The 24,698-nt window shown below is 44.7% G+C and overlaps 1 protein-coding gene and 1 long non-coding RNA gene across 3 annotated transcripts in view; one reads left to right on the top strand and one right to left on the bottom strand.

The window, feature by feature from the left end:
* Positions 1 to 449: 449 nt before the first annotated feature.
* Positions 450 to 24,698, bottom strand: part of LOC115158906 (sodium/potassium-transporting ATPase subunit beta-233) — a 40,624-nt gene continuing 16,375 nt past the window's right edge. Inside the window, exons 3-6 of the mRNA XM_029708332.1 lie at positions 18,265 to 18,420; positions 13,711 to 13,901; positions 1,317 to 1,400; positions 450 to 1,027 (exon numbers count right to left, since the gene is read on the bottom strand). Of these exons, the coding sequence (XP_029564192.1) occupies positions 767 to 1,027; positions 1,317 to 1,400; positions 13,711 to 13,901; positions 18,265 to 18,420 (692 nt within the window). The 3' untranslated portion in view covers positions 450 to 766. The remainder of the gene's footprint in view (positions 1,028 to 1,316; positions 1,401 to 13,710; positions 13,902 to 18,264; positions 18,421 to 24,698) is intronic.
* LOC115158908 (uncharacterized) lies at positions 1,562 to 2,760 on the top strand. Of its 2 annotated transcripts, none has more exons than XR_003868777.1 (3): positions 1,562 to 1,744; positions 2,125 to 2,260; positions 2,571 to 2,760. It is a non-coding gene; the product is annotated as an uncharacterized LOC115158908 (long non-coding RNA). The 2 variants fall into 2 exon arrangements; XR_003868778.1 differs by lacking the exon at positions 1,562 to 1,744 and adding an exon at positions 2,045 to 2,085.

Raw genomic sequence — 24,698 nt, 5'->3', positions numbered from 1 at the left:
CAGACCTAGAGAGAGATCACACAGACCTAGAGAGAGATCACTCAGACCTAGAGAGATCAGAGCGTACCATGCCAGTAATTTCATTTAGTAAGAGTACATTAACACACATCCACACACTCACATAAAAAAAAACTAACACACTTAACACATAAACACAAACACTTAAGACACACACACACACACCTTGGACCACTAAAGCTTACTGACAATAGACAAGAGAAATTACAACATGGCTTGGAAAGGACCACTGTATGCCACTACTGTACTGGATACTCCAAACGTATATAGAAAGCACATTAGGCAGAATACTTAGGGACAGACAGAAACACGGCTCGCTACATATCAGTAGTGGAATTGTTATTTACAGTAAGAGATGAACATGTCCCATGGCTCAAGGACTTGTCATTTACAGTAGAATAAATATGTTGCTATTGTTACTCTTCCTGTAATGTACATTCCAACTATAGACATTATGCAGAAAAGCCAGTGTAATGTACATTCTAACCTTAGACATTATGCAGAAAAGCCGGTGTAATGTACATTCTAACCCTAGACATTATGCAGAAAAGCCGGTGTAATTTACATTCCAACTATAGACATTATGCAGAAAAGCCGGTTTAAAGCACACAGATTAACTGTAGGTCCCGTATATTATGAAAGTTTGTTCCAAGACTAGTCGTGTTTTAATTGAACTATTTTTCTTTATTTCTCTAAATCAATTTGTTTGAAATAGGGGCAGAGAAAAGTGCTATTTTCATAGCTGAGGTCATGAATTGGCGATAGTGAACTTAACGTCAAAGCGTCCTTGGTAACGATCTTTCTCGCTGTAGTTAATGTTCGCTCCATACACTTTGCACTCAAGACGCAGCTCCTCGTTGAAGGTGAGGTTGGTAAACTGGATGGCCACCAGAGGTTGCAGGTAGTTTGGATGCAGCAGCTTTCCGTAGTAAGGGTAGTACTGGAGGGGGAACCCCATACCCATGCCATAGTACTTGATCTCACCAATCTTGTTGGCATCCTCCTCTCTCTGTAGAGAATGACAGGAAGGGCATCACAGTTAGTGGGCTTTCCCCAAGGTAAAAAAAAAACACATACAGAGACCTAGCATAGTATTTATCCCTGACAGCTTGCCAGATAACTACAGCTTCATGGTATGGTTGCATCAGAAATGGCGCCCTATATAGTGCATTACTTTTCACCAGAGCCCCATTGACCCTGGTCAAAAGTAATGTACTATATAGAGAATAGGGTGCAATTTTGGATGCAAATTACTTTTTATGTTCATGATATGCTTCACAGTGCCATGTGTGGCGTACCTTGTTCTGACAGTGGATGGGCATGACGTTGGTCTGGACTCTGATGTGGCCGGCTTCAGGGACGGAGGCATTGTTGGTTGGAGGCTGAAACAAAACCCAGACAAATCAACATTACTATATTAACCTAACCCAGACAGATCAATCAGCATAACCATATTAACCTAACCCAGGCAGACCAATAAGCATTATCTTGTTGTTGTCATTATCACTTTTTCGTCCCGAAACTGTTTCTGTGAAGTGGTAACATCTATCGCCACACACAAAACTACAGGTAGAATCCCAGAGAAACGGCTCCTTCACTTTAATATATTCACACTACCTCTCAGGTCTGGAGGGCGGTGAATACAGGCTATGTTTCAGGTCTGGAGGGCGGTGAATACAGGCCATGTTTCAGGTCTGGAGGGCGGTGAATACAGGCTATGTTTCAGGTCTGGAGGGCGGTGAATACAGGCCATGTTTCAGGTCTGGAGGGCGGTGAATACAGGCCATGTTTCAGGTCTGGAGGGCGGTGAATACAGGCCATGTTTCAGGTCTGGAGGGCGGTGAATACAAGGCCTGGTTCAGGTCTGGAGGGCGGTGAATACAGGCCCTGTTTCAGGTCTGGAGGGCGGTGAATACAGGCTATGTTCAGGTCTGGAGGGCGGTGAATACAGGCTATGTTTCAGGTCTGGAGGGCGGTGAATACAGGCTATGTTTCAGGTCTGGAGGGCGGTGAATACAGGCCTATGTTTTCAGGTCTGGAGGGCGGTGAATACAGGCTATGTTTCAGGTCTGGTAGCGTTTGGCGGTGAATACAGCTATGTTTCAGGTCTGGAGGGCGGTGAATACAGGCTATGTTTCAGGTCTGGAGGGCGGTGAATACAGGCTGTGTTTCAGGTCTGGAGGGCGGTGAATACAGGCCATGTTTCAGGTCTGGAGGGCGGTGAATACAGGCTATGTTTCAGGTCTGGAGGGCGGTGAATACAGGCCATGTTTCAGGTCTGGAGGGCGGTGAATACAGGCCATGTTTCAGGTCTGGAGGGCGGTGAATACAGGCTATGTTTCAGGTCTGGAGGGCGGTGAATACAGGCTATGTTTCAGGTCTGGAGGGCGGTGAATACAGGCTATGTTTCAGGTCTGGAGGCGGTGAATACAGGCTATGTTTCAGGTCTGGAGGGCGGTGAATACAGGCTATGTTTCAGGTCTGGAGGGCGGTGAATACAGGCTATGTTTCAGGTCTGGAGGGCGAGTGAATGAATACAGGCTATGTTTCAGGTCTGGAGGGCGGTGAATACAGGCTATGTTTCAGGTCTGGAGGGCGGTGAATACAGGCTATGTTTCAGGTCTGGAGGGCGGGGAATACAGGCTATGTTTCAGGTCTGGAGGGCGGTGAATACAGGCTATGTTTCAGGTCTGGAGGGCGGTGAATACAGGCTATGTTTCAGGTCTGGAGGGCGGTGAATACAGGCTATGTTCAGGTCTGGAGGGCGGTGAATACAGGCTATGTTTCAGGTCTGGAGGGCGGTGAATACAGGCTATGTTTCAGGTCTGGAGGGCGGTGAATACAGGCCATGTTTCAGGTCTGGAGGGCGGTGAATACAGGCTATGTTTCAGGTCTGGAGGGCGGTGAATACAGGCTATGTTTCAGGTCTGGAGGGCGGTGAATACAGGCTATGTTTCAGGTCTGGAGGGCGGTGAATACAGGCTATGTTTCAGGTCTGGAGGGCGGTGAATACAGGCTATGTTTCAGGTCTGGAGGGCGGTGAATACAGGCTATGTTTCAGGTCTGGAGGGCAGTGGCGAAATGTAGGTATGGGCGACATGGGCTGCCTAACTTTGTACAGTACTAATGCAATTAGTAAAACCAGTCACACTACGAAATGCTACCAAATAAACCACAATTCATTCATAATACTATGAATATATACAGTTGAAGTCAGAAGGTTATATACACCTTACCCAATTACATTTAAACTCCGTTTTTCACAATTCTTGACATTTAATCCTTGTAAAAAAACCTGTCTTAGGTCAGTTAGGATCACCATTTTATTTTAAGAATGTGAAATGTCAGAATAATAGTAGAGAGAATTATTGATTTCAGCTTTTATTTCTTTCATCACATTCCCAGTGGGTTAGAAGTTTACATACACTCAATTAGTATTTGGTAGCATTGCCTTTAAATTGTTTAACTTGGGTCAAACGTTTCAGGTAGCCTTCCACAAGCTTCCCACAATAAGTTGGGTGAATTTGGCCCATTCCTCCTGACAGAGCTGGTGTAACTGAGTCAGGTTTGTAGGCCTCCTTGCTCGCACACACTTTTTCAGTTCTGCCCACAAATTTTCTATAGGCTGGGGTCAGGGCTTTGTGATGGCCACTCCAATACCTTGACTTTGTTGTCCGTAAGCCATTTTGCCACAACTTTGGAAGTATGCTTTGGGTCATTGTCCATTTGGAAGACCGATTTGTGACCAAGCTTTAACTTCCTAACTGATGTCTTGAGATGTTGCTTCAATATATCCACATAATTTTCCTCCCTCATTATGCCATCTATTTTGTGATGTGCACCAGTCCCTCCTGCAGCAAAGTACCCCCACAACATGATGCTGCCACCCCCGTGCTTCACGGTTGGGATGGTGTTCTTCGGCTTGCAAGCCTCCCCCTTTTCCTCCAAACATAACGATGGTCATTATGGCCAAACAGTTCTATTTTAGTTTCATCAGACCAGAGGACATTTCTCCAAAAAGTATGATCTTTGTCCACATGTGCAGTTGCAAACTGTTGTCTGGCTTTTTTATGGCGGTTTTGGAGCAGTGGCTTCTTCCTTGCTGAGCGGCCTTTCAGGTTATGTCGATATATGACTCATTTTACTGTGGATATAAATACTTTTGTACCTGTTTCCTCCAGCATCTTCACAAGGTCCTTTGCTTTTGTTCTGGGATTGAGTTGCACTTTTCGCACTAAAGTACGTTCATCTCTAGGAGACAGAAAGCGTCTCCTTCCTGAGCGGTATGACGGCTGCATGGTCCCATGGTGTTTGTATTTGCGTACTATTGTTTGTACAGATGAACGTGGTACCTTCAGGCATTTTGAAATCGCTCCCAAGGATGAACCAGACTTGTGGAGGTCTACAATTATTTTTCTGAGGTCTTGGCTGATTTATTTTGATTTTCCCGTGATGTCAAGCAAAGAGGCACTGAGTTTGAAGGTAGGCCTTGAAATACATCCACAGGTACACCTCCAACTAACTCAAATTATGTCAATTAACCTATCAGAAGCTTCTAAAACCCTGACAGCATTTTCTGTAATTTTCCAAGCTGTTTAAAGGCACAGTCAACTTAGTGTATGTAAACTTCTGACCCACTGGAATTGTGATACAGTGAATTATAAGTGAAATAATCTGTCTGCAAACAATTGTTGGAAAAATGACTTGTGTCATGCACAAAGTAGATGTCCTAACTGACTTGCCAAAACTATAGTTTGTTAACAAGAAATGCATATGTGGAGTGTATGTAAACTTCTGACTTCAACTGTAGTTTCACAGACATATTATTGAATTTTTTTCTGGTTTGTTTGAAATCGTTCAGAATAATATAAAACCAGTCTGTACACCACCAAGGTGAACTGGTTTAGTCTTGACTCTTGGTTGACGGTGTTGGGAGATGGGTAATGTATTGATGCTCGAGTGCCAAATCAACACACATGGATAAGAAAAGGCCTAAGCCATCAGGTGACCAGTTTAGGAAGAAGAGGAACGAAGAAGAGGAGAAACGGGTAAAAGATAAAAGTATGCAGCTATGTCATCTCTTTATGAGTGTAATATTATGCATGTAATGAAATAGGCTCGTATAACACTTATGTTTGTTAGCCTATGTTGCTTGCTATGCTATTACACATAGGGCGGCAATATGCCGTTTTCTGTCCAACTAGCTTACATAACATTGGATATAATTTCACACTGTTTCCATCATGATAATGTGTGTAGCCTGCAGCAAAACAATTACAACCTAACTAGCACATTATTGATTTGGTTAACATCATAAAGGTTTTCTGTGATTGTATTGACTAGTTCCTGAGCTCAGGAAGGGGAATTTCCAATGCTGCAGGCTAACTTAAAATACATATATATTATGCTGGTATTTTGTATCTTTTGTGATATATTGAGTGTTTTGGGGTGTTTTATGCCTAGAATTAGCCAAGGAGGTTGTATGGTTCATTTGGTTCCTATTCTGACAGTTTGAAACATTATCCATAATGACTAATTGTACAACAAATATATTTACATTTACATTACATCTTAGTCATTTAGCAGACGCTCTTATCAAATCAAATCAAAATCAAATCAAATGTATTTATATAGCCCTTCGTATATCAGCTGAAATCTCAAAGTGCTGTACAGAAACCCAGAGCGACTTACAGTAGTGAATGCATACATTTCATTTAATTTCATGCATCATATACTGCATCATATACTGTATTTCAATGCACATTCAGGGTCACTAATGAAATATTATGGAGCACCCTCTGGCACTGACCAGGATGAGGAGCCCTCTACCCCCACTACCAGGATGAGGAGCCCTCTACCCCCTCAGACACTGACCAGGATGAGGAGCCCTCTACCCCCACTGACCAGGATGAGGAGCCCTCTACCCCCTCAGACACTGGCCAGGATGAGGAGCCCTCTACCCCCACTGACCAGGATGAGGAGCCCTCTACCCCCTCAGACACTGACCAGGATGAGGAGCCCTCTACCCCCACTGACCAGGATGAGGAGCCCTCTACCCCCTCAGACACTGACCAGGATGAGGAGCCCTCTACCCCCTCAGCCCCACTGGCCAGGATGAGGAGCCCTCTACCCCCACTGACCAGGATGAGGAGCCCTCTACCCCCACTGACCAGGATGAGGAGCCCTCTACCCCCTCAGACACTGACCAGGATGAGGAGCCCTCTACCCCCACTACCAGGATGAGGAGCCCTCTACCCCCTCAGCCCCTGGCCAGGATGAGGAGCCCTCTACCCCCACTACCAGGATGAGGAGCCCTCTACCCCCACTACCAGGATGAGGAGCCCTCTACCCCCACTACCAGGATGAGGAGCCCTCTACCCCCACTACCAGGATGAGGAGCCCTCTACCCCCACTACCAGGATGAGGAGCCCTCTACCCCCACTACCAGGATGAGGAGCCCTCTACCCCCACTACCAGGATGAGGAGCCCTCTACCCCCACTACCAGGATGAGGAGCCCTCTACCCCCACTGACCAGGATGAGGAGCCCTCTACCCCCACTGACCAGGATGAGGAGCCCTCTACCCCCTCAGACACTGGCCAGGATGAGGAGCCCTCTACCCCCACTGACCAGGATGAGGAGCCCTCTACCCCCTCAGACACTGACCAGGATGAGGAGCCCTCTACCCCCACTGACCAGGATGAGGAGCCCTCTACCCCCTCAGACACTGACCAGGATGAGGAGCCCTCTACCCCCACTGACCAGGATGAGGAGCCCTCTACCCCCTCAGACACTGACCAGGATGAGGAGCCCTCTACCCCCTCAGACACTGGCCAGGATGAGGAGCCCTCTACCCCCTCAGACACTGACCAGGATGAGGAGCCCTCTACCCCCACTGACCAGGATGAGGAGCCCTCTACCTCCTCAGACACTGGCCAGGATGAGGAGCCCTCTACCCCCTCAGACACTGGCCAGGATGAGGAGCCCTCTACCCCCTCAGACACTGGCCAGGATGAGGAGCCCTCTACCCCCACTGACCAGGATGAGGAGCCCTCTACCCCCTCAGACACTGACCAGGATGAGGAGCCCTCTACCCCACTGACCAGGATGAGGAGCCCTCTACCCCCTCAGACACTGACCAGGATGAGGAGCCCTCTACCCCCACTGACCAGGATGAGGAGCCCTCTACCCCCTCAGACACTGACCAGGATGAGGAGCCCTCTACCCCCTCAGACACTGACCAGGATGAGGAGCCCTCTACCCCCTCAGACACTGGCCAGGATGAGGAGCCCTCTACCCCCTCAGACACTGACCAGGATGAGGAGCCCTCTACCCCCACTGACCAGGATGAGGAGCCCTCTACCCCCACTGGCCAGGATGAGGAGCCCTCTACCCCCTCTGGCCAGGATGAGGAGCCCTCTACCCCCACTGGCCAGGATGAGGAGCCCTCTACCCCCTCAGACACTGACCAGGATGAGGAGCCCTCTACCCCCACTGGCCAGGATGAGGAGCCCTCTACCCCCTCAGACACTGGTACACGTGCAAGTGTTTATGTGTGCATCCCTGCATAACATAAACAAAATAAATAATTTCCCTTTTGCAAAGTTTTAAGTTTGCATATTGTCGGTATCAATGATGATTGTATTATTACTGGGTATGTATGTGGGATGTTCCACCACTATAAATACTGTGAATAACGTGTGTAAACTAATGCCCATGTGCTCTCCATTAGAAATACCTGTATCCGCATCCCCACCACATCCTGCTGCTGAGGATGAACCACTGTCTACAGATCCTGTCTACAGACCCTGTCTACAGATTCTGTCTACAGACCCTGTCTACAGATCCTGTCTACAGATCCTGTCTACAGATCCTGTCTACAGATCCCTGTCTACAGACCCTGTCTACAGATCCTGTCTACAGACCCTGTCTACAGATCCTGTCTACAGATCCTGTCTACAGATCCTGTCTACAGATCCTGTCTACAGACCCTGTCTACAGATCCTGTCTACAGATCCTGTCTACAGACCCTGTCTACAGATCCTGTCTACAGACCCTGTCTACAGACCCTGTCTACAGATCCTGTCTACAGATCCTGTCTACAGACCCTGTCTACAGATCCTGTCTACAGATCCTGTCTACAGATCCTGTCTACAAATCCTGTCTACAGACCCCTGTCTACAGACCCCTGTCTACAGATCCTGTCTACAGACCCTGTCTACAGACCCCTGTCTACAGACCCCTGTCTACAGACCCTGTCTACAGACCCTGTCTACACACCCTGCTGACTGGCCTTCAGTTCTGACAGACAGAATTCAGACACAACTAGTTTTGCAGAGGACCAAGTGAGGTACCATCTAACTCTGTTTTCCCCATGAAAGAAGATGTCACCACCAGTATCTCAGGAAGAACTTGGTGTGTGGTGAAAATAATCCCTAGAGGTGTATTCTGAAAGAAACACCAGCCTCTTCTGCAAACTCTTTTCTAACAAGAAAATAAATTTAGCAAACATCAAGATTGACAGACTTGTAAACATGCAAGTTCTTTGCTGACTTCACACGAAAGCAGTCCAGAACACCAAAACTACATGAAAACATGGAAATAAACTGGCAATGAGGATTAAAAAAAAAAGGGGAAACAATTGATAAGCATGAGATGGCACTTATGGAGGCTGAGAGGACAAGATGGAGAGAGGTGTTGATACGTCTGACTGCTATTGTGTAGTCTCTGGCTATTAGAAATCTGGCACTAAGGGGACACACAGAAACACTGTCCTCTCCATCAAATGGACATTTCCTCTAAGAGGTTGAAACTGATGGCACGATTTGATCCAGTCATGAAAGAGCACCTTAACCGTGTCCAAAAAAGGGACCTCGAGTCAAACCACCAGCTAACTTGGCGATCAAATACAGAATGAACTCATTGATTTGTTGAGCAGCAAGGTCATTTCAATAACGGTGAGTGACAACGAGCTGGTAAAATTCTTCTCTATCGTTCTAGACTGCACCTCAGATGTCAGCCACACTGAACAGTTGTCAGTTGTGAAACAGAATTGTGTCACTGAAGGAGGAGCCCCACATAAAGGAACATTTTATGGGGTATTTATTTGGAGGCAGAGGAGTCCAGGGGCCAACATTTGGCATCCCTGATTCTCAAAAGATTAGAGGAGCTAAAAATTCCTTTTGAGGACTGCAGAGGACAGTTTTATGATAATGGGGCCAACATGAGAGGCACAAACAAAGATGTCCAAGCCAGACTCCTGGAAATGAATCCAAGAGCTCTATTGGTGCCATGTTGGGATCACACATTGAACCTGGTTGTGGTTGATGCTGCTAAAAGTTCTGTCGACGCCACCGGTTACTTTGGCATCTTACAACAAACTGTACACCTTGTTCTCAGCCTCCACACAGCGATGGGACATCCTGAAAAAACATGTGGACATCACTTTGAAGATGTGGACTGAGACATGGTGGGAGAGTAAAGTTAAGAGTGTTGAGCCACTGAGGTATCAGGCAGCAGCGGTGAGAGAGGTACTGAGGTATCAGGCAGCAGCGGTGAGAGAGGCACTGAGGTATCAGGCAGCAGCAGTGAGAGAGGCACTGAGGTATCAGGCAGCAGCAGTGAGAGAGGCACTGAGGTATCAGGCAGCAGCGGTGAGAGAGGCACTGAGGTATCAGGCAGCAGCGGTGAGAGAGGCACTGAGGTATCAGGCAGCGACGGTGAGAGAGGTACTGAGGTATCAGGCAGCAGCGGTGAGAGAGGCACTGAGGTATCAGGCAGCAGCGGTGAGAGAGGCACTGAGGTATCAGGCAGCAGCGGTGAGAGAGGCACTGAGGTATCAGGCAGCAGCGGTGAGAGAGGCACTGAGGTATCAGGCAGCAGCGGTGAGAGAGGCACTGAGGTATCAGGCAGCAGCGGTGAGAGAGGCACTGAGGTATCAGGCAGCAGCGGTGAGAGAGGCAACTGAGGTATCAGGCAAGCAGCGGTGAGAGAGGCACTGAGGTACCAGGCAGCAGCGGTGAGAGAGGCACTGAGGTATCAGGCAGCAGCGGTGAGAGAGCCACTGAGTATCAGGCAGAGCGGTGAGAGAGGCCACTGAGGTATCAGGGCAGCGTTAGGCAGTATATCGAGGAGAGCACTGAGGTATGCAGGCAGCAGCGGTGAGAGAGGTACTGAGGTATCGCAGCGAGCGTGATAGAGGCACTGAGGTATCAGGCAGCAGCGGTGAGAGAGGCACTGAGGTATCAGGCAGCAGCGGTGAGAGAGGCACTGAGGTATCAGGCAGCAGCGGTGAGAGAGGCACTGAGGTATCAGGCAGCAGCGGTGAGAGAGGCACTGAGGTATCAGGCAACAGCGGTGAGAGAGGCACTGAGGTATCAGGCAGCAGCGGTGAGAGAGGCACTGAGGTATCAGGCAACAGCGGTGAGAGAGGCACTGAGGTATCAGGCAGCGACGGTGAGAGAGGCACTGAGGTATCAGGCAGCAGCGGTGAGAGAGGCACTGAGGTATCAGGCAGCGACGGTGAGAGAGGCACTGATTGAGGTGAGGGATCAAACCAAAGACTCTGTGATAAAGATTGAGGCCCAGTCCTTGTCACAGGAGGAATGGATCATACCGCTTCAGCATCTGTACAGTGGTGTGGTATGACATCTGGAGCCACATCCAACATGTGAGCAAGCTGATGCCGTCTCCCAGTATGCATGTAGATGTTGCAGTCAGGCTTTTCAGAAAGACAGAGAGAGGTCTCAGCAACTACAGGGCAACAGGCTTTATGACTGCACAAACGTCAGCCAAGGATATTTGCGAGGGTATGAATGTAGAGGCCGTTCTACAACAACAAAGGCTGAAGTCCACAAAGTGCCACTTTTCATACAAATCATTTGATGAGCCTTTGAGTGATGCCCTGAAGAAGCTGGAGGTGAACATTTGTCAATGTCGTTGTTGATGCTGCAACCTCAGCCCTTCAGGAAAGATTTTCCACATTGGAAAATGCGGGAGAGAAGTTTGGAGCGCTGTCGACCTTCCAAAGCCTCTCAAATGAGGAGCTGACAGAACAATGTGAGGCCCTTAGTGTGACACTGCACTATGAAGAACACTCAGACTTGGATGGCAGAGAGCTTGCACAGGAACTGAACAACTCCCGTGTGGCTCAGTTGGTAGAGCATGGTGTTCGCAACGCCAGCGTTGTGGGTTCGATTCCCACGGGGGACCAGTACGGAATATTTTTTTTTAATGAAATATATGCATTCACTACTGTAAGTCGCTCTGGATAAGAGCGTCTGCTAAATGACGTAAATGTAAACTTCCCTGACTTGCCATCGAGGACCATGACCCTGCTGATATGAATACATGAAAGGGAGCTCTCAGAAATGTATCCAAATTTGTGGACTGCCCACAGAATGTGTCTTACTCTTCCAGTGACCCGTAGCTGAAGCAGAGAGGAGCTTTTCAAAGCTGAAGCTCATCAAATCCTACCTGAGGTTCACCATGTCACAGGAACGCCTTAGTGGCCTTGCTGTCATCAGTATTAACCATGCAATTGCTGGGCAGATTAGTTATGAAGATGTGATTGATGACTAGGCATCAAGGAAGGCAAGAATGGTCAGGGTTTAGATGACAGTTGTGTCATTTAGTTTGTGTGTTTCTTGTTTGAAGACCAATAGTGTAATAATCAGGTTTTCTTCTTTATAAGTGTGTTATTCTATTTGTGTATTTGTGTGATTTAGGATATGTGCAATTTTGTTTTATTTGTGTTTTTTGTTATAATAGTGTAATAATTAGATTCACTTTTTTATTTGTATTTATATACTACAATTTGTTTCTATTTGTCTTTGTTACTTCTTTTTGATATTTATGAGTCTTATTTTTGTATATATTTTTATATTTGCACTACTGGTCAAAAGTTTTAGAACACCTACTCATTCCAGGGTTTTTCTTTATTTTTTTCTATTTTCTAAATTGTAGAATAATAGTGAAGACATCAAAACTATGAAATAACACATATGGAATCATGTTGTAACCAAAAAAGTCTTAAACAAATCAAAATATATTTTATATTTGAGATCCTTCAAATAGCCACCCTTTGCCTTGATGACACCTTCTCTCAACTAGCTTCACCTGGAATACTTTTCCAACAGTCTTGAAGGACTTCCCACATATGCTGAGCCCTTGTTGGCTGCTTTTCCTTCACTCTGCGGTCCGACTCATCCCAAACCATCTCAATTTGGTTGAGGTTGGGGGATTGTGGAGGCCAGGTCATCTGATGCAGCACTCCATCACTCTCCTTCTAGGTAAAATATCCCTTACACAGCCTGGAGGTGTGTTGGGTCATTGTCCTATGGAAAACAAATGATAGTCCCACTAAGCCCAAACCAGATGGGATGGCATATCGCTGCAGAATACTGTGGTAGCCATGCTGGTTAAGTGTGCCTTGAATTCTTAATAAATCACAGACAGTGTCACCAGCAAAGCACCTCCACACCTCCTCCATGCTTCACGGTGGGAAATACACATGCAGAGATCATCCGTTCACCCACACCGCGTCTCACAAAGACACGGCGGTTGGAACCAAAAATCGCTAATTTGGACTCAACAGACCAAAGGACAAATTTCCACTGGTTTAATGTCCATTTCTCGTGTTTCTTGGCCCAAGCAAATCTCTTCTTCTTATTGGTGTCCTTTAGTAGTGGTTTCTTTGCAGCAATTCGACCATGAAGGCCTGATTCACGCAGTCTCCTCTGAACAGTTGATGTTGACATGTGTCTGTTACTCGAACTCTGTGAAGCATTTATTTGGGCTGCAATTTCTGAGTCTGGTAACTCTAATGAACTTATCCTCTGCAGCAGAGGGAACTCTGGGTCTTCCTTTGCTGTGGCGGCCCTCATGAGAGCCAGTTTCATCATAGCGCTTGATAGTAACTGCGACTGCACTTGAAGAAACTGATGGACTGTCGTTTCTCTTTGCTTATTTGAGCTGTTCTTGCCATAATATGGACTTGGTCTTTTACCAAATAGGGCTGTCTTCTGTATACCACCCCTACCTTGTCACAACACAACTGATTGGCTCAAACGCATTAAGAAGGAAATAAATTCCACAAATGAACTTTTAACAAGGCACACCTGTTAATTGAAATGCATTCCAGGTGACTACCTTATAAAGCTGGTTGAGAGAATACCAAGAGTGTGCAAAGCTGTCATCAAGGCAAAGGGTGGCTACTTTGAAGAATCTCAAATATAAAATATATTTTGATTCGTCTAACACTTTTTTGATTACTAAATGATTCCATATGTGTTATTTCATAGTTGTAATGTCTTCATTAATATTCTACAATGTAGAAAATAGTAAAAAAATATATATAAGAAAAACCCTGGAATGAGTAGTTGTTCTAAAACAGTTGACCGGTAGTGTATCTAGTTTTAAATGTTATGATTATTTATTTGTGTTGTTCCAAATGTCTGAATATAAATGACAGTTAGTGCAGAATAGTGCTTTTCTTTTTTGTTGTCAGGGAGCCGTGCCAAGCTAGAACCCCCACTGCTGAAGGGTCTTGAAAACAGACTATGTTCTGGCACATAAGACACCTTAAGATCACAGGATACATTGCAACAAAAACCTGAATTGTAGTTTAAGAAACCTAAAATAAATAAATCCATTTAGAGTTAGCTAATCAATGCTATAAAACTAGATGACATACCCTTGGTCTGAAGTTGATGATCCTGTTGAGCTTGGCGATCAGGCAGGGTTTCCCATGCTTGAAGCCAAAGTTTTCATCGTGACCATCCAGACCAGAACAGGGTCCCAGCCAGGTACGCTTGAACCTGCAGGCCTTCCTCGCTCCAGCGTCACTCTCCAGCTCACCACGGTCCCTGTACGATGCAGGTAATTCTACAAGCACAGAGAGACACCTATTAGAGCAGACAATATAGACCAGACACAGCATAACTCAACCCTAACAGGGTACATTAATACACCACACACAGCATAACTAAACCCTAACAGGGTACATTAATACACCACACACAGCATAACTAAACCCTAACAGGGTACATTAATACACCACACACAGCATAACTAAACCCTAACAGGGTACATTAATACACCACACACAGCATAACTAAACCCTAACAGGGTACATTAATACACCACACACAGCATAACTAAACCATGGCATTTTTTTGCCTTTACCTCCATTATCTCACATCATTTGCTCACATTGTATATAGTCTTATTTTTTTCTACTGCATCATTGATTGTATGTTGTTTTACTCCATGTGTAACTCTGTGTTTTTGTATGTTGTCGAACTGCTTTGCTTTATCTTGGCCAGGTCGCAATTGTAAATGAGAACTTGTTCTCAACTTGCCTACCTGGTTAAATAAAGGTGAAATAAATAAAATAAATAAATAAAAAACCCTAACAGGGTACATTAATACATAACTAAACCCTAACAGGGTACATTAATACATAACTAAACCCTAACAGGGTACCTAAAAATGTTTAAGCCAGCGTGTGTGTTCTGTAAAAGCCTACAGAAGTAGTTTGTGTCTTCATAAAGTAACCTACACGACAACAACACCAGTTTAAAAATAACCCCACGTCAATGTACCAGACGTTAAACAATCATGTTTAACAATATTAAACACCCAACATAAATTCAATCAATCAGCCAATGATCAATCTGACATTATATTGCATATTGATTAAGCCATGCATATTCCTTCACTGCTATTCCAGACCTGCATCCCAGATGGGAACCTATTCCCTATTTAGTGCCCTGGTCAAAAAGGCTCCAGAGTGGCTCAGCAATCTAAGTCACCGCATCTCAGTGCTAGATGTGTCACTACAGACCCTGGTTCGATCCCGGGCTGTATAACTGCCGGCCGTGATCGGGAGTCCCATAGGGCGGTGCATAATTGGCCCAGCGTCGTCCGGGTTAGGGGACGGTTTGGCCGGGGTAGGCCGTCATAGGAAAACAATAATTTGTTCTTAACTGACTTGCTTAGTTAAATAAAGGTTACATAAATACAAGTAGTGCACTATAAAGGGAATATAGTGCCATTTGGGACTAGATATGGATAGTCTGTACTAGTCTGTACTAGTGTCTACTAGTGTCTACTAGTCTGTACTAGTGTCTACTAGTCTGTACTAGTGTCTACTAGTGTCTACTAGTCTGTACTAGTCTGTACTAGTGTCTACTAGTCTGTACTAGTGTCTACTAGTCTGTACTAGTGTCTACTAGTGTCAACTAGTGTCTACTAGTCCGTACTAGTGTCTACTAGTTTCTACTAGTGTCTACTAGTCTGTACTAGTGTCTACTAGTTTCTACTAGTCTGTACCAGTGTCTACTAGTCTGTACTAGTGTCTACTAGTGTCTACTAGTGTCTACTAGTGTCTACTAGTCTGTACTAGTGTCTACTAGTGTCTACTAGTCTGTACTAGTGTCTACTAGTCTGTACTAGTGTCTACTAGTTTCTACTAATCTGTACCAGTGTCTACTAGTCTGTACTAGTGTCTACTAGTGTCTACAAGTCCGTACTAGTGTCTACTAGTCTGTACTAGTGTCTACTAGTCTGTACTAGTGTCTACTAGTGTCTACTAGTCTGTACTAGTTTCTACTAGTCTGTACTAGTGTCTACTAGTGTCTACTAGTCTGTATCAGTGTTTACTAGTCTGTACTAGTGTCTACTAGTCTGTACTAGTGTCTACTAGTTTCTACTAGTCTGTACCAGTGTCTACTAGTCTGTACTAGTGTCTACTAGTCTGTACTAGTGTCTACTAGTGTCTACTAGTCCGTACTAGTGTCTACTAGTTTCTACTAGTCTGTACTAGTGTCTACTAGTGTCTACTAGTCTGTACTAGTGTCTACTAGTGTCTACTAGTCTGTACCAGTGTTTACTAGTCTGTACTAGTGTCTACTAGTGTCTACTAGTTTCTACTGGTCTGTACTAGTGTCTACTAGTCCGTACTAGTGTCTACTAGTTTCTACTGGTCTGTACTAGTGTCTACTACTGTCTACTAGTCTGTACTAGTGTCTACTAGTGTCTACTAGTTTCTACTGGTCTGTACCAGTGTCTACTAGTCTGTACTAGTGTCTACTAGTGTCTACTAGTGTCTACTAGCCTGTACTAGTGTCTACTAGTGTCTACTAGTTTCTACTGGTCTGTACTAGTGTCTACTAGTCTGTACTAGTGTCTACTAGTCTGTACTAGTGTCTACTAGTTTCTACTGGTCTGTACTAGTGTCTACTAGTCTGTACTAGTGTCTACTAGTCTGTACTAGTGTCTACTGGTGTCTACTAGTCTGTACTAGTGTCTACTACTCTGTACTAGTGTCTACTAGTCTGTACTAGTGTCTACTAGTCTGTACCAGTGTCTACTAGTCTGTACTAGTGTCTACTAGTTTCTACTGGTCTGTACTAGTGTCTACTAGTGTCTACTAGTCTGTACTAGTGTCTACTAGTGTCTACTGGTCTGTACTAGTGTTTACTAGTTTCTACTGGTCTGTACTAGTGTCTACTAGTGTCTACTAGTCTGTACTAGTGTCTACTAGTCTGTACTAGTGTCTACTGGTGTCTACTAGTCTGTACTAGTGTCTACTAGTCTGTACTAGTGTCTACTAGTCTGTACTAATGTCTACTTGTCTGTACCAGTGTCTACTAGTCTGTACTAGTGTCTACTAGTTTCTACTAGTCTGTACTAGTGTCTACTGGTCTGTACTAGTGTCTACTAGTCTGTACTAGTGTCTACTAGTTTCTACTGGTCTGTACTAGTGTCTACTAGTCTGTACTAGTGTCTACTAGTGTCTACTAGTCTGTACTAGTGTCTACTAGTTTCTACTGGTCTGTACTAGTGTCTACTAGTCTGTACTAGTGTCTACTAGTGTCTACTAGTCTGTACTAGTGTCTACTAGTCTGTACTAGTGTCTACTGGTGTCTACTAGTCTGTACTAGTGTCTACTAGTGTCTACTAGTCTGTACTAGTGTCTACTAGTCTGTACTAGTGTCTACTAGTCTGTACCAGTGTCTACTAGTGCCTACTAGTGTCTACTAGTTTCTACTAGTCTGTACTAGTGTCTACTAGTCTGTACTAGTGTCTACTAGTTTCTACTGGTCTGTACTAGTGTCTACTAGTGTCTACTAGTCTGTACCAGTGTCTACTAGTCTGTACTAGTGTCTACTAGTTTCTACTGGTCTGTACTAGTGTCTACTAGTTTCTACTGGTCTGTACTAGTGTCTACTAGTTTCTACTGGTCTGTACTAGTTTCTACTAGTCTGTACTAGTGTCTACTAGTCTGTAGTAGTGTCTACTAGTGTCTACTAGTTTCTACTGGTCTGTACTAGTGTCTACTAGTTTCTACTAGTCTGTACCAGTGTCTACTAGTCTGTACTAGTGTCTACTAGTCTGTACTAGTGTCTACTAGTCTGTACTAGTGTCTACTAGTGTCTACTCATTTCTACTAGTGTCTACTAGTCTGTACTAGTGTCTACTAGTCTGTACCAGTGTTTACTAGTCTGTACTAGTGTCTACTGGTCTGTACCAGTGTCTACTAGTGTCTACTAGTGTCTACTAGTCTGTACTAGTGTCTACTAGTGTCTACTAGTTTCTCCTGGTCTGTACCAGTGTCTACTAGTCTGTACTAGTGTCTACTAGTTTCTACTAGTTTCTACTTGTCTGTACTAGTGTCTACTAGTCTGTACTAGTGTCTACTAGTTTCTACTGGTCTGTACCAGTGTCTACTAGTCTGTACTAGTGTCTACTAGTTTCTACTAGTTTCTACTAGTGTCTACTAGTCTGTACTAGTGTCTACTAGTTTCTACTAGTGTCTACTAGTCTGTACTAGTGTCTACTAGTGTCTACTAGTGTCTACTAGTCTGTACCAGTGTCTACTAGTCTGTACTAGTGTCTACTAGTGTCTACTAGTCTGTACTAGTGTCTACTCATTTCTACTAGTTTCTACTAGTCTGTACTAGTGTCTACTAGGCTGTACTAGTTTCTACTAGTCTGTACTAGTGTCTACTAGTCTGTACTAGTGTCTACTAGTGTCTACTAGTCTGTACCAGTGTCTACTAATCTGTACTAGTGTCTACTAGTTTCTACTGGTCTGTACTAGTGTCTACTAGTTTCTACTGGTCTGTACTAGTGTCTACTAGTGTCTACTCGTTTCTACTAGTTTCTACTAGTCTGTACTAGTGTCTACTAGTTTCTACTGGTCTGTACTAGTGTCTACTAGTTTCTACTGGTCTGTACTTGCCTCCACAGTCTTCGTACTTGTTCTGGTCCGTCTGCCTCTCCTCATCGTACATCTCCAGGAAGTTCTTGATGCTCGTGGTGTACTTCTGATACGTCTCCACATCGTTGATATTGTAAGAGATCTCAAACTTTTCAGAGCGTGGGGTGTGGGATAGACCTGTAGGTAGACAACACACTGGGTCAGTATGGATGATAGACCTGTAGGTAGACAACACACTGGGTCAGTATGGATGATAGACCTGTAGGTAGACAACACACTGGGTTAGTATGGATGATAGACCTGTAGGTAGACAACACACTGGGTTAGATGGATGATAGACCTGTAGGTAGACAACACACTGGGTCAGTATGGATGATAGACCTGTAGGTAGACAACACACTGGGTCAGTATGGATGATAGACCTGTAGGTAGACAACACACTGGGTCAGTATGGATGATAGACCTGTAGGTAGACAACACACTGGGTTAGTATGGATGATAGACCTGTAGGTAGACAACACACTGGGTTAGATGGATGATAGACCTGTAGGTAGACAACACACTGGGTCAGTATGGATGATAGACCTGTAGGTAGACAACACACTGGGTCAGTATGGATGATAGACCTGTAGGTAGACAACACACTGGGTCAGTATGGATGATAGGCCTGTAGGTAGACAACACACTGGGTCAGTATGGATGATAGACCTGTAGGTAGACAACACACTGGGTCAGTATGGATGATAGACCTGTAGGTAGACAACACACTGGGTTAGTATGGATGATAGGCCTGTAGGTAGACAACACACTGGGTCAGTATGGATGATAGACCTGTAGGTAGACAACACACTGGGTCAGTATGGATGATAGACAACACACTGGGTTAGTATGGATGATAGACCTGTAGGTAGACAACACACTGGGTTAGTATGGATGATAGACCTGTAGGTAGACAACACACTGGGTTAGTATGGATGATAGACCTGTAGGTAGACAACACACTGGGTTAGTATGGATGATAGACCTGTAGGTAGACAACACACTGGGTTAGTATGGATGATAGACCTGTAGGTAGACAACACACTGGGTCAGTATGGATGATAGACCTGTAGGTAGACAACACACTGGGTTAGTATGGATGGTAGACCTGTAGGTAGACAACACACTGGGTTAGAATGGATGATAGACCTGTAGGTAGACAACACACTGGGTCAGTATGGATGATAGACAACACACTGGGTTAGTATGGATGATAGACCTGTAGGTAGACAACACACTGGGTTAGTATGGATGATAGACCTATAGGTAGACAACACACTGGGTCAGTATGGATGATAGACCTGTAGGTAGACAACACACTGGGTTAGTATGGATGATAGACCTCTAGGTAGACAACACACTGGGTTAGTATGGATGATAGACAACACACTGGGTTAGTATGGATGATAGACAACACACTGGGTTAGTATGGATGATAGACCTGTAGGTGGAGAGGGTATTAAATAGGGCTATAGAGGAAGAACTGCCAGGTGGAGAGGGTATTAAATAGGGCTATAGAGGAAGTACTGCCAGGTGGAGAGGGTATTAAATAGGGCTATAGAGGAAGTACTGCCAGGTGGGGAGGGTATTAAATAGGGCTATAGAGGAAGTACTGCCAGGTGGAGAGGGTATTAAATAGGGCTATAGAGGAAGTACTGCCAGGTGGAGAGGGTATTAAATAGGGCTATAGAGGAAGTACTGCCAGGTGGAGAGGGTATTAAATAGGGCTATAGAGGAAGTACTGCCAGGTGGAGAGGGTATTAAATAGGGCTATAGAGGAAGTACTGCCAGGTGGAGAGGGTATTAAATAGGGCTATAGAGGAAGTACTGCCAGGTGGAGAGGGTATTAAATAGGGCTATAGAGGAATTACTGCCAGGTGGAGAGGGCATAAATTGGGTCATACTATGTATTTATTTGGACAGTGACGCTAAAACTTTTCATTTGGCTCTATACTCCAGCATTTTGGATTTGAGATAAAAAAAAATATATATATATCTGAAGCGACAGTACAAAATGTCCTATTTTATTTTAGGGTATTTTTATACATACAGTGGGAAGTTTACATACACTTAGGTTGGAGTCAATAAAACTTGTTTTTCAACCACTCCACAAATTTCTTGTTAACAAACTATAGTTTTGGCAAGTCAGTTAGGACATCTACTTTGTGCATGACACAAGTCATTTTTCCAACAATTCTTTACAGACAGATTATTTCACTTATAATTCACTGTATCACAATTCCAGTGGGTCAGATGTTTACATACACTAAGTTGACTGTGCCTTTAAACAGTTTGGAAATTTCCAGAAAATGATGTCATGGCTTTAGAAGCTTCTGATAGGCTAATTGACATAATTTGAGTCAATTGGAGGTGTACCTGTGGATGTATTTCAAGGCCTACCTTCAAACTCAGTGCCTCTTTGCTTGACATGGGAAAATCAAAAGAAATCAGCCAAGGCCTCAGAAGAAAAATTGTGGACCTCCACAAGTCTGGTTCATCCTTGGGAGCAATTTCCAAATGCCTGAAGGTACCACGTTCATCTGTACAAACAATAGTACGCAAGTATAAACACCATGGGACCACGCAGCCGTCATACCGCTCAGGAAGGAGGCGCATTCTGTCTCCTAGAGATGAACGTACTTTGGTGCGAAAAGTGCAAATCAATCCCAGAACAACAGCAAGTGACCTTGTGAAGATGCTGGAGGAAACAGGCACAAAAGTATCTATATCCACAGTAAAACGAGTCCTATATCGACATAACCTGAAAGGCCGCTCAGCAAGGAAGAAGCCACTGCTCCAAAACCGCCATAAAAAAGCCAGACTACGGTTTGCAACTGCACATGGGGACAAAGATTGTACTTTTGGAGAAATGTCCTCTGGTCTGATGAAACAAAAATAGAACTGATTGGCCATAATGACCATCGTTATGTTTGGAGGAAAAAGGGGGAGGCTTGCAAGCCGAAGAACACCATCCCAACCATGAAGCACGGGGGTGGCAGCATCATGTTGTGGGGGTGCTTTGCTGCAGGAGGGACTGGTGCACTTCACAAAATAGATAGCATCATGAGGAAGGAAAATTTTGTGGATATTTTGAAGCAACATCTCAAGACATCAGTCAGGAAGTTAATGCTTGGTCGCAAATGGGTCTTCCAAATGGACAATGACCACAAGCATACTTCCAAAGTTGTGGCAAAATGGCTTACGGACAACAAAGTCAAGGTATTGGAGTGGCCATCACAAAGCCCTGACCTCAATCCCATAGAAAATTTGTGGGCAGAACTGAAAAAGCGTGTGCGAGCAAGGAGGCCTACAAACCTGACTCAGTTACACCAGCTCTGTCAGGAGGAATGGGCCAAATTCACCCAACTTATTGTGGGAAGCTTGTGGAAGGCTACCTGAAACGTTTGACCCAAGTTAAACAATTTAAAGGCAATGCTACCAAATACTTATTGAGTGTATGTAAACTTCTGACCCACTGGGAATGTAATGAAAGAAATAAAAGCTGACATAAATCATTCTCTCTACTATTATTCTGACATTTCACATTCTTAAAATAAAGTGGTGATCCTAACTGACCTAAGACAGGGAATTTTTACTAGGCTTAAATGTCAAGAATTGTGAAAAACTGAGTTTAAATGTATTTGGCTAAGGTGTATGTAAACTTCCGACTTCAACTGTATCTGTTTTACTGTTTAGAAATGAAAGCACTTTGTCACCATTTTTTGTTTGTGATATATAGCGAATGTGCCCACTTTGGTAATGGCACATGAGCTCTAGGCAACAGCTGGCAGATACAGTGTTGGCAAAGCCTACATAATGACATTATAATGGACAAAAGAGCGAGGTTATTTTAATTTGTCCAACGGCAGCCCAGCATCGATCATCGTGTCACCAGAATAAGACCCTGGATATTTATTGAAAAGGAGCATCAAGCTCACAGTGCACTTTCACCACCCTGTGCAGTTCATCATAACTTATTTTATCTGTAGCCTCAAAATAATCCGAAACACAGCCAAAACAAACAGCAATAGCATCCAACAAGTTTGTAGAGTCAAATCAAATTCAATTTTAATTTTATTTGTCAAATGCGCCGAAACAACTGGTTAGACTTTACTGGGAAATGCTTGCTTACATAATAATAAATAAAATACACAAGAATGGAGTTAAATACAGGGAGTACCAGATCAATGTGGAGCTATATACAGGGAGTACCAGTACCAGATCAATGTGGAGCTATATACAGGGAGTACCAGTACCAGATCAATGTAGAGCTATATACAGGGAGTACCAGTACCAGATCAATGTGGAGCTATATACAGGGAGTACCAGTACCAGATCAATGTAGAGCTATATACAGGGAGTACCAGTACCAGATCAATGTGGAGCTATATACAGGGAGTACCAGTACCAGATCAATGTGGAGCTATATACAGGGAGTACCAGTACCAGATCAATGTGGAGCTATATACAGGAAGTACCAGATCAATGTGGAGCTATATACAGGGAGTATCAGATCAATGTGGAGCTATATACAGGGAGTACCAGTACCAGATCAATGTAGAGCTATATACAGGGAGTACCAGTACCAGATCAATGTAGAGCTATATACAGGGAGTACCAGTACCAGATCAATGTGGAGCTTAATACAGGGAGTACCAGTACCAGATCAATGTGGAGCTATATACAGGGAGTACCAGTACCAGATCAATGTGGAGCTATATACAGGAAGTACCAGATCAATGTGGAGCTATATACAGGGAGTACCAGATCAATGTGGAGCTATATACAGGGAGTACCAGATCAATGTGGAGCTATATACAGGAAGTACCAGATCAATGTGGAGCTATATACAGGAAGTACCAGATCAATGTGGAGCTTTATACAGGAAGTACCAGATCAATGTGGAGCTTTATACAGGAAGTACCAGATCAATGTGGAGCTATATACAGGGAGTACCAGATCAATGTGGAGCTATATACAGGAAGTACCAGATCAATGTGGAGCTATATACAGGAAGTACCAGTACCAGATCAATGTGGAGCTATATACAGGAAGTACCAGATCAATGTGGAGCTATATACAGGGAGTACCAGATCAATGTGGAGCTATATACAGGAAGTACCAGATCAATGTGGAGCTATATACAGGAAGTACCAGATCAATGTGGAGCTATATACAGGAAGTACCAGATCAATGTGGAGCTATATACAGGAAGTACCAGTACCAGATCAATGTGGAGCTATATACAGGAAGTACCAGATCAATGTGGAGCTATATACAGGAAGTACCAGTACCAGATCAATGTGGAGCTATATACAGGGAGTACCAGTACCAGATCAATGTGGAGCTATATACAGGGAGTACCAGATCAATGTGGAGCTATATACAGGGAGTACCAGATCAATGTGGAGCTATATACAGGGAGTACCAGATCAATGTAGAGCTATATACAGGAAGTACCAGATCAATGTAGAGCTATATACAGGAAGTACCAGTACCAGATCAATGTGCAGTGGTACGAGGTCTTTGAGGTAGATATGTACATAAGGAATGTCTCTCCTGCTCTTGATAAAGTCATTGCCTGTGAGGAAAATGGGACCAAAATTACACTTTTGACTATATGTAATATAATTCAAGTGAATTTGTACTTGAGAAGGGGACACCTAGTTAATTGCACAACTGAATGCATTCAACTGAAATGTGTCTTCCCTCTGAATCAGAGAGGTGGTGGGTGTGGGGGGGATGCCTTAATCAACACCATCAGCATCTGGAGAGCAGTTGTTGTTTGGGGTTAACTACCAGTTTGTGGATTTCAACCAGCGATCCTTTGGTTAATGATGCACTACTCTTAACCACTAGGCTACCTTCCTGGGGGGGGACTATCCTGGTGGGGGACTATCCTGGTGGGGGACTATCCTGGTGGGGGACTATCCTGGTGGGACTATCCTGGTGGGACTATCCTGGTGGGGGACTATCCTGGTGGGGGACTATCCTGGTGGGGGACTATCCTGGTGGGGACTATCCTGGTGGGACTATCCTGGGGGGGTCTATCCTGGTGGGACTATCCTGGTGGGGGACTATCCTGGTGGGACTATCCTGGGGGGGACTATCCTGGGGGGGACTATCCTGGTGGGACTATCCTGGTGGGACCTATCCTGGTGGGACTATCCTGGGGGGGACTATCCTGGTGGGGACTATCCTGGGGGGGACTATCCTGGTGGGACTATCCTGGTGGGACTATCCTGGGGGGCTATCCTGGTGGGACTATCCTGGTGGGACTATCCTGGTGGGGACTATCCTGGTGGGGACTATCCTGGTGGGACTATCCTGGTGGGGACTATCCTGGTGGGACTATCCTGGTGGGGGACTATCCTGGTGGGACTATCCTGGTGGGACTATCCTGGTGGGGGACTATC

This window comes from Salmo trutta, chromosome 22 (genome assembly GCF_901001165.1).
Source record: "Salmo trutta chromosome 22, fSalTru1.1, whole genome shotgun sequence".
Classification (NCBI taxonomy): domain Eukaryota; kingdom Metazoa; phylum Chordata; class Actinopteri; order Salmoniformes; family Salmonidae; genus Salmo; species Salmo trutta.
The sequence above is the reverse complement of the archived record's forward strand: the minus strand, read 5'-3'. Positions and strand labels throughout refer to the sequence as shown.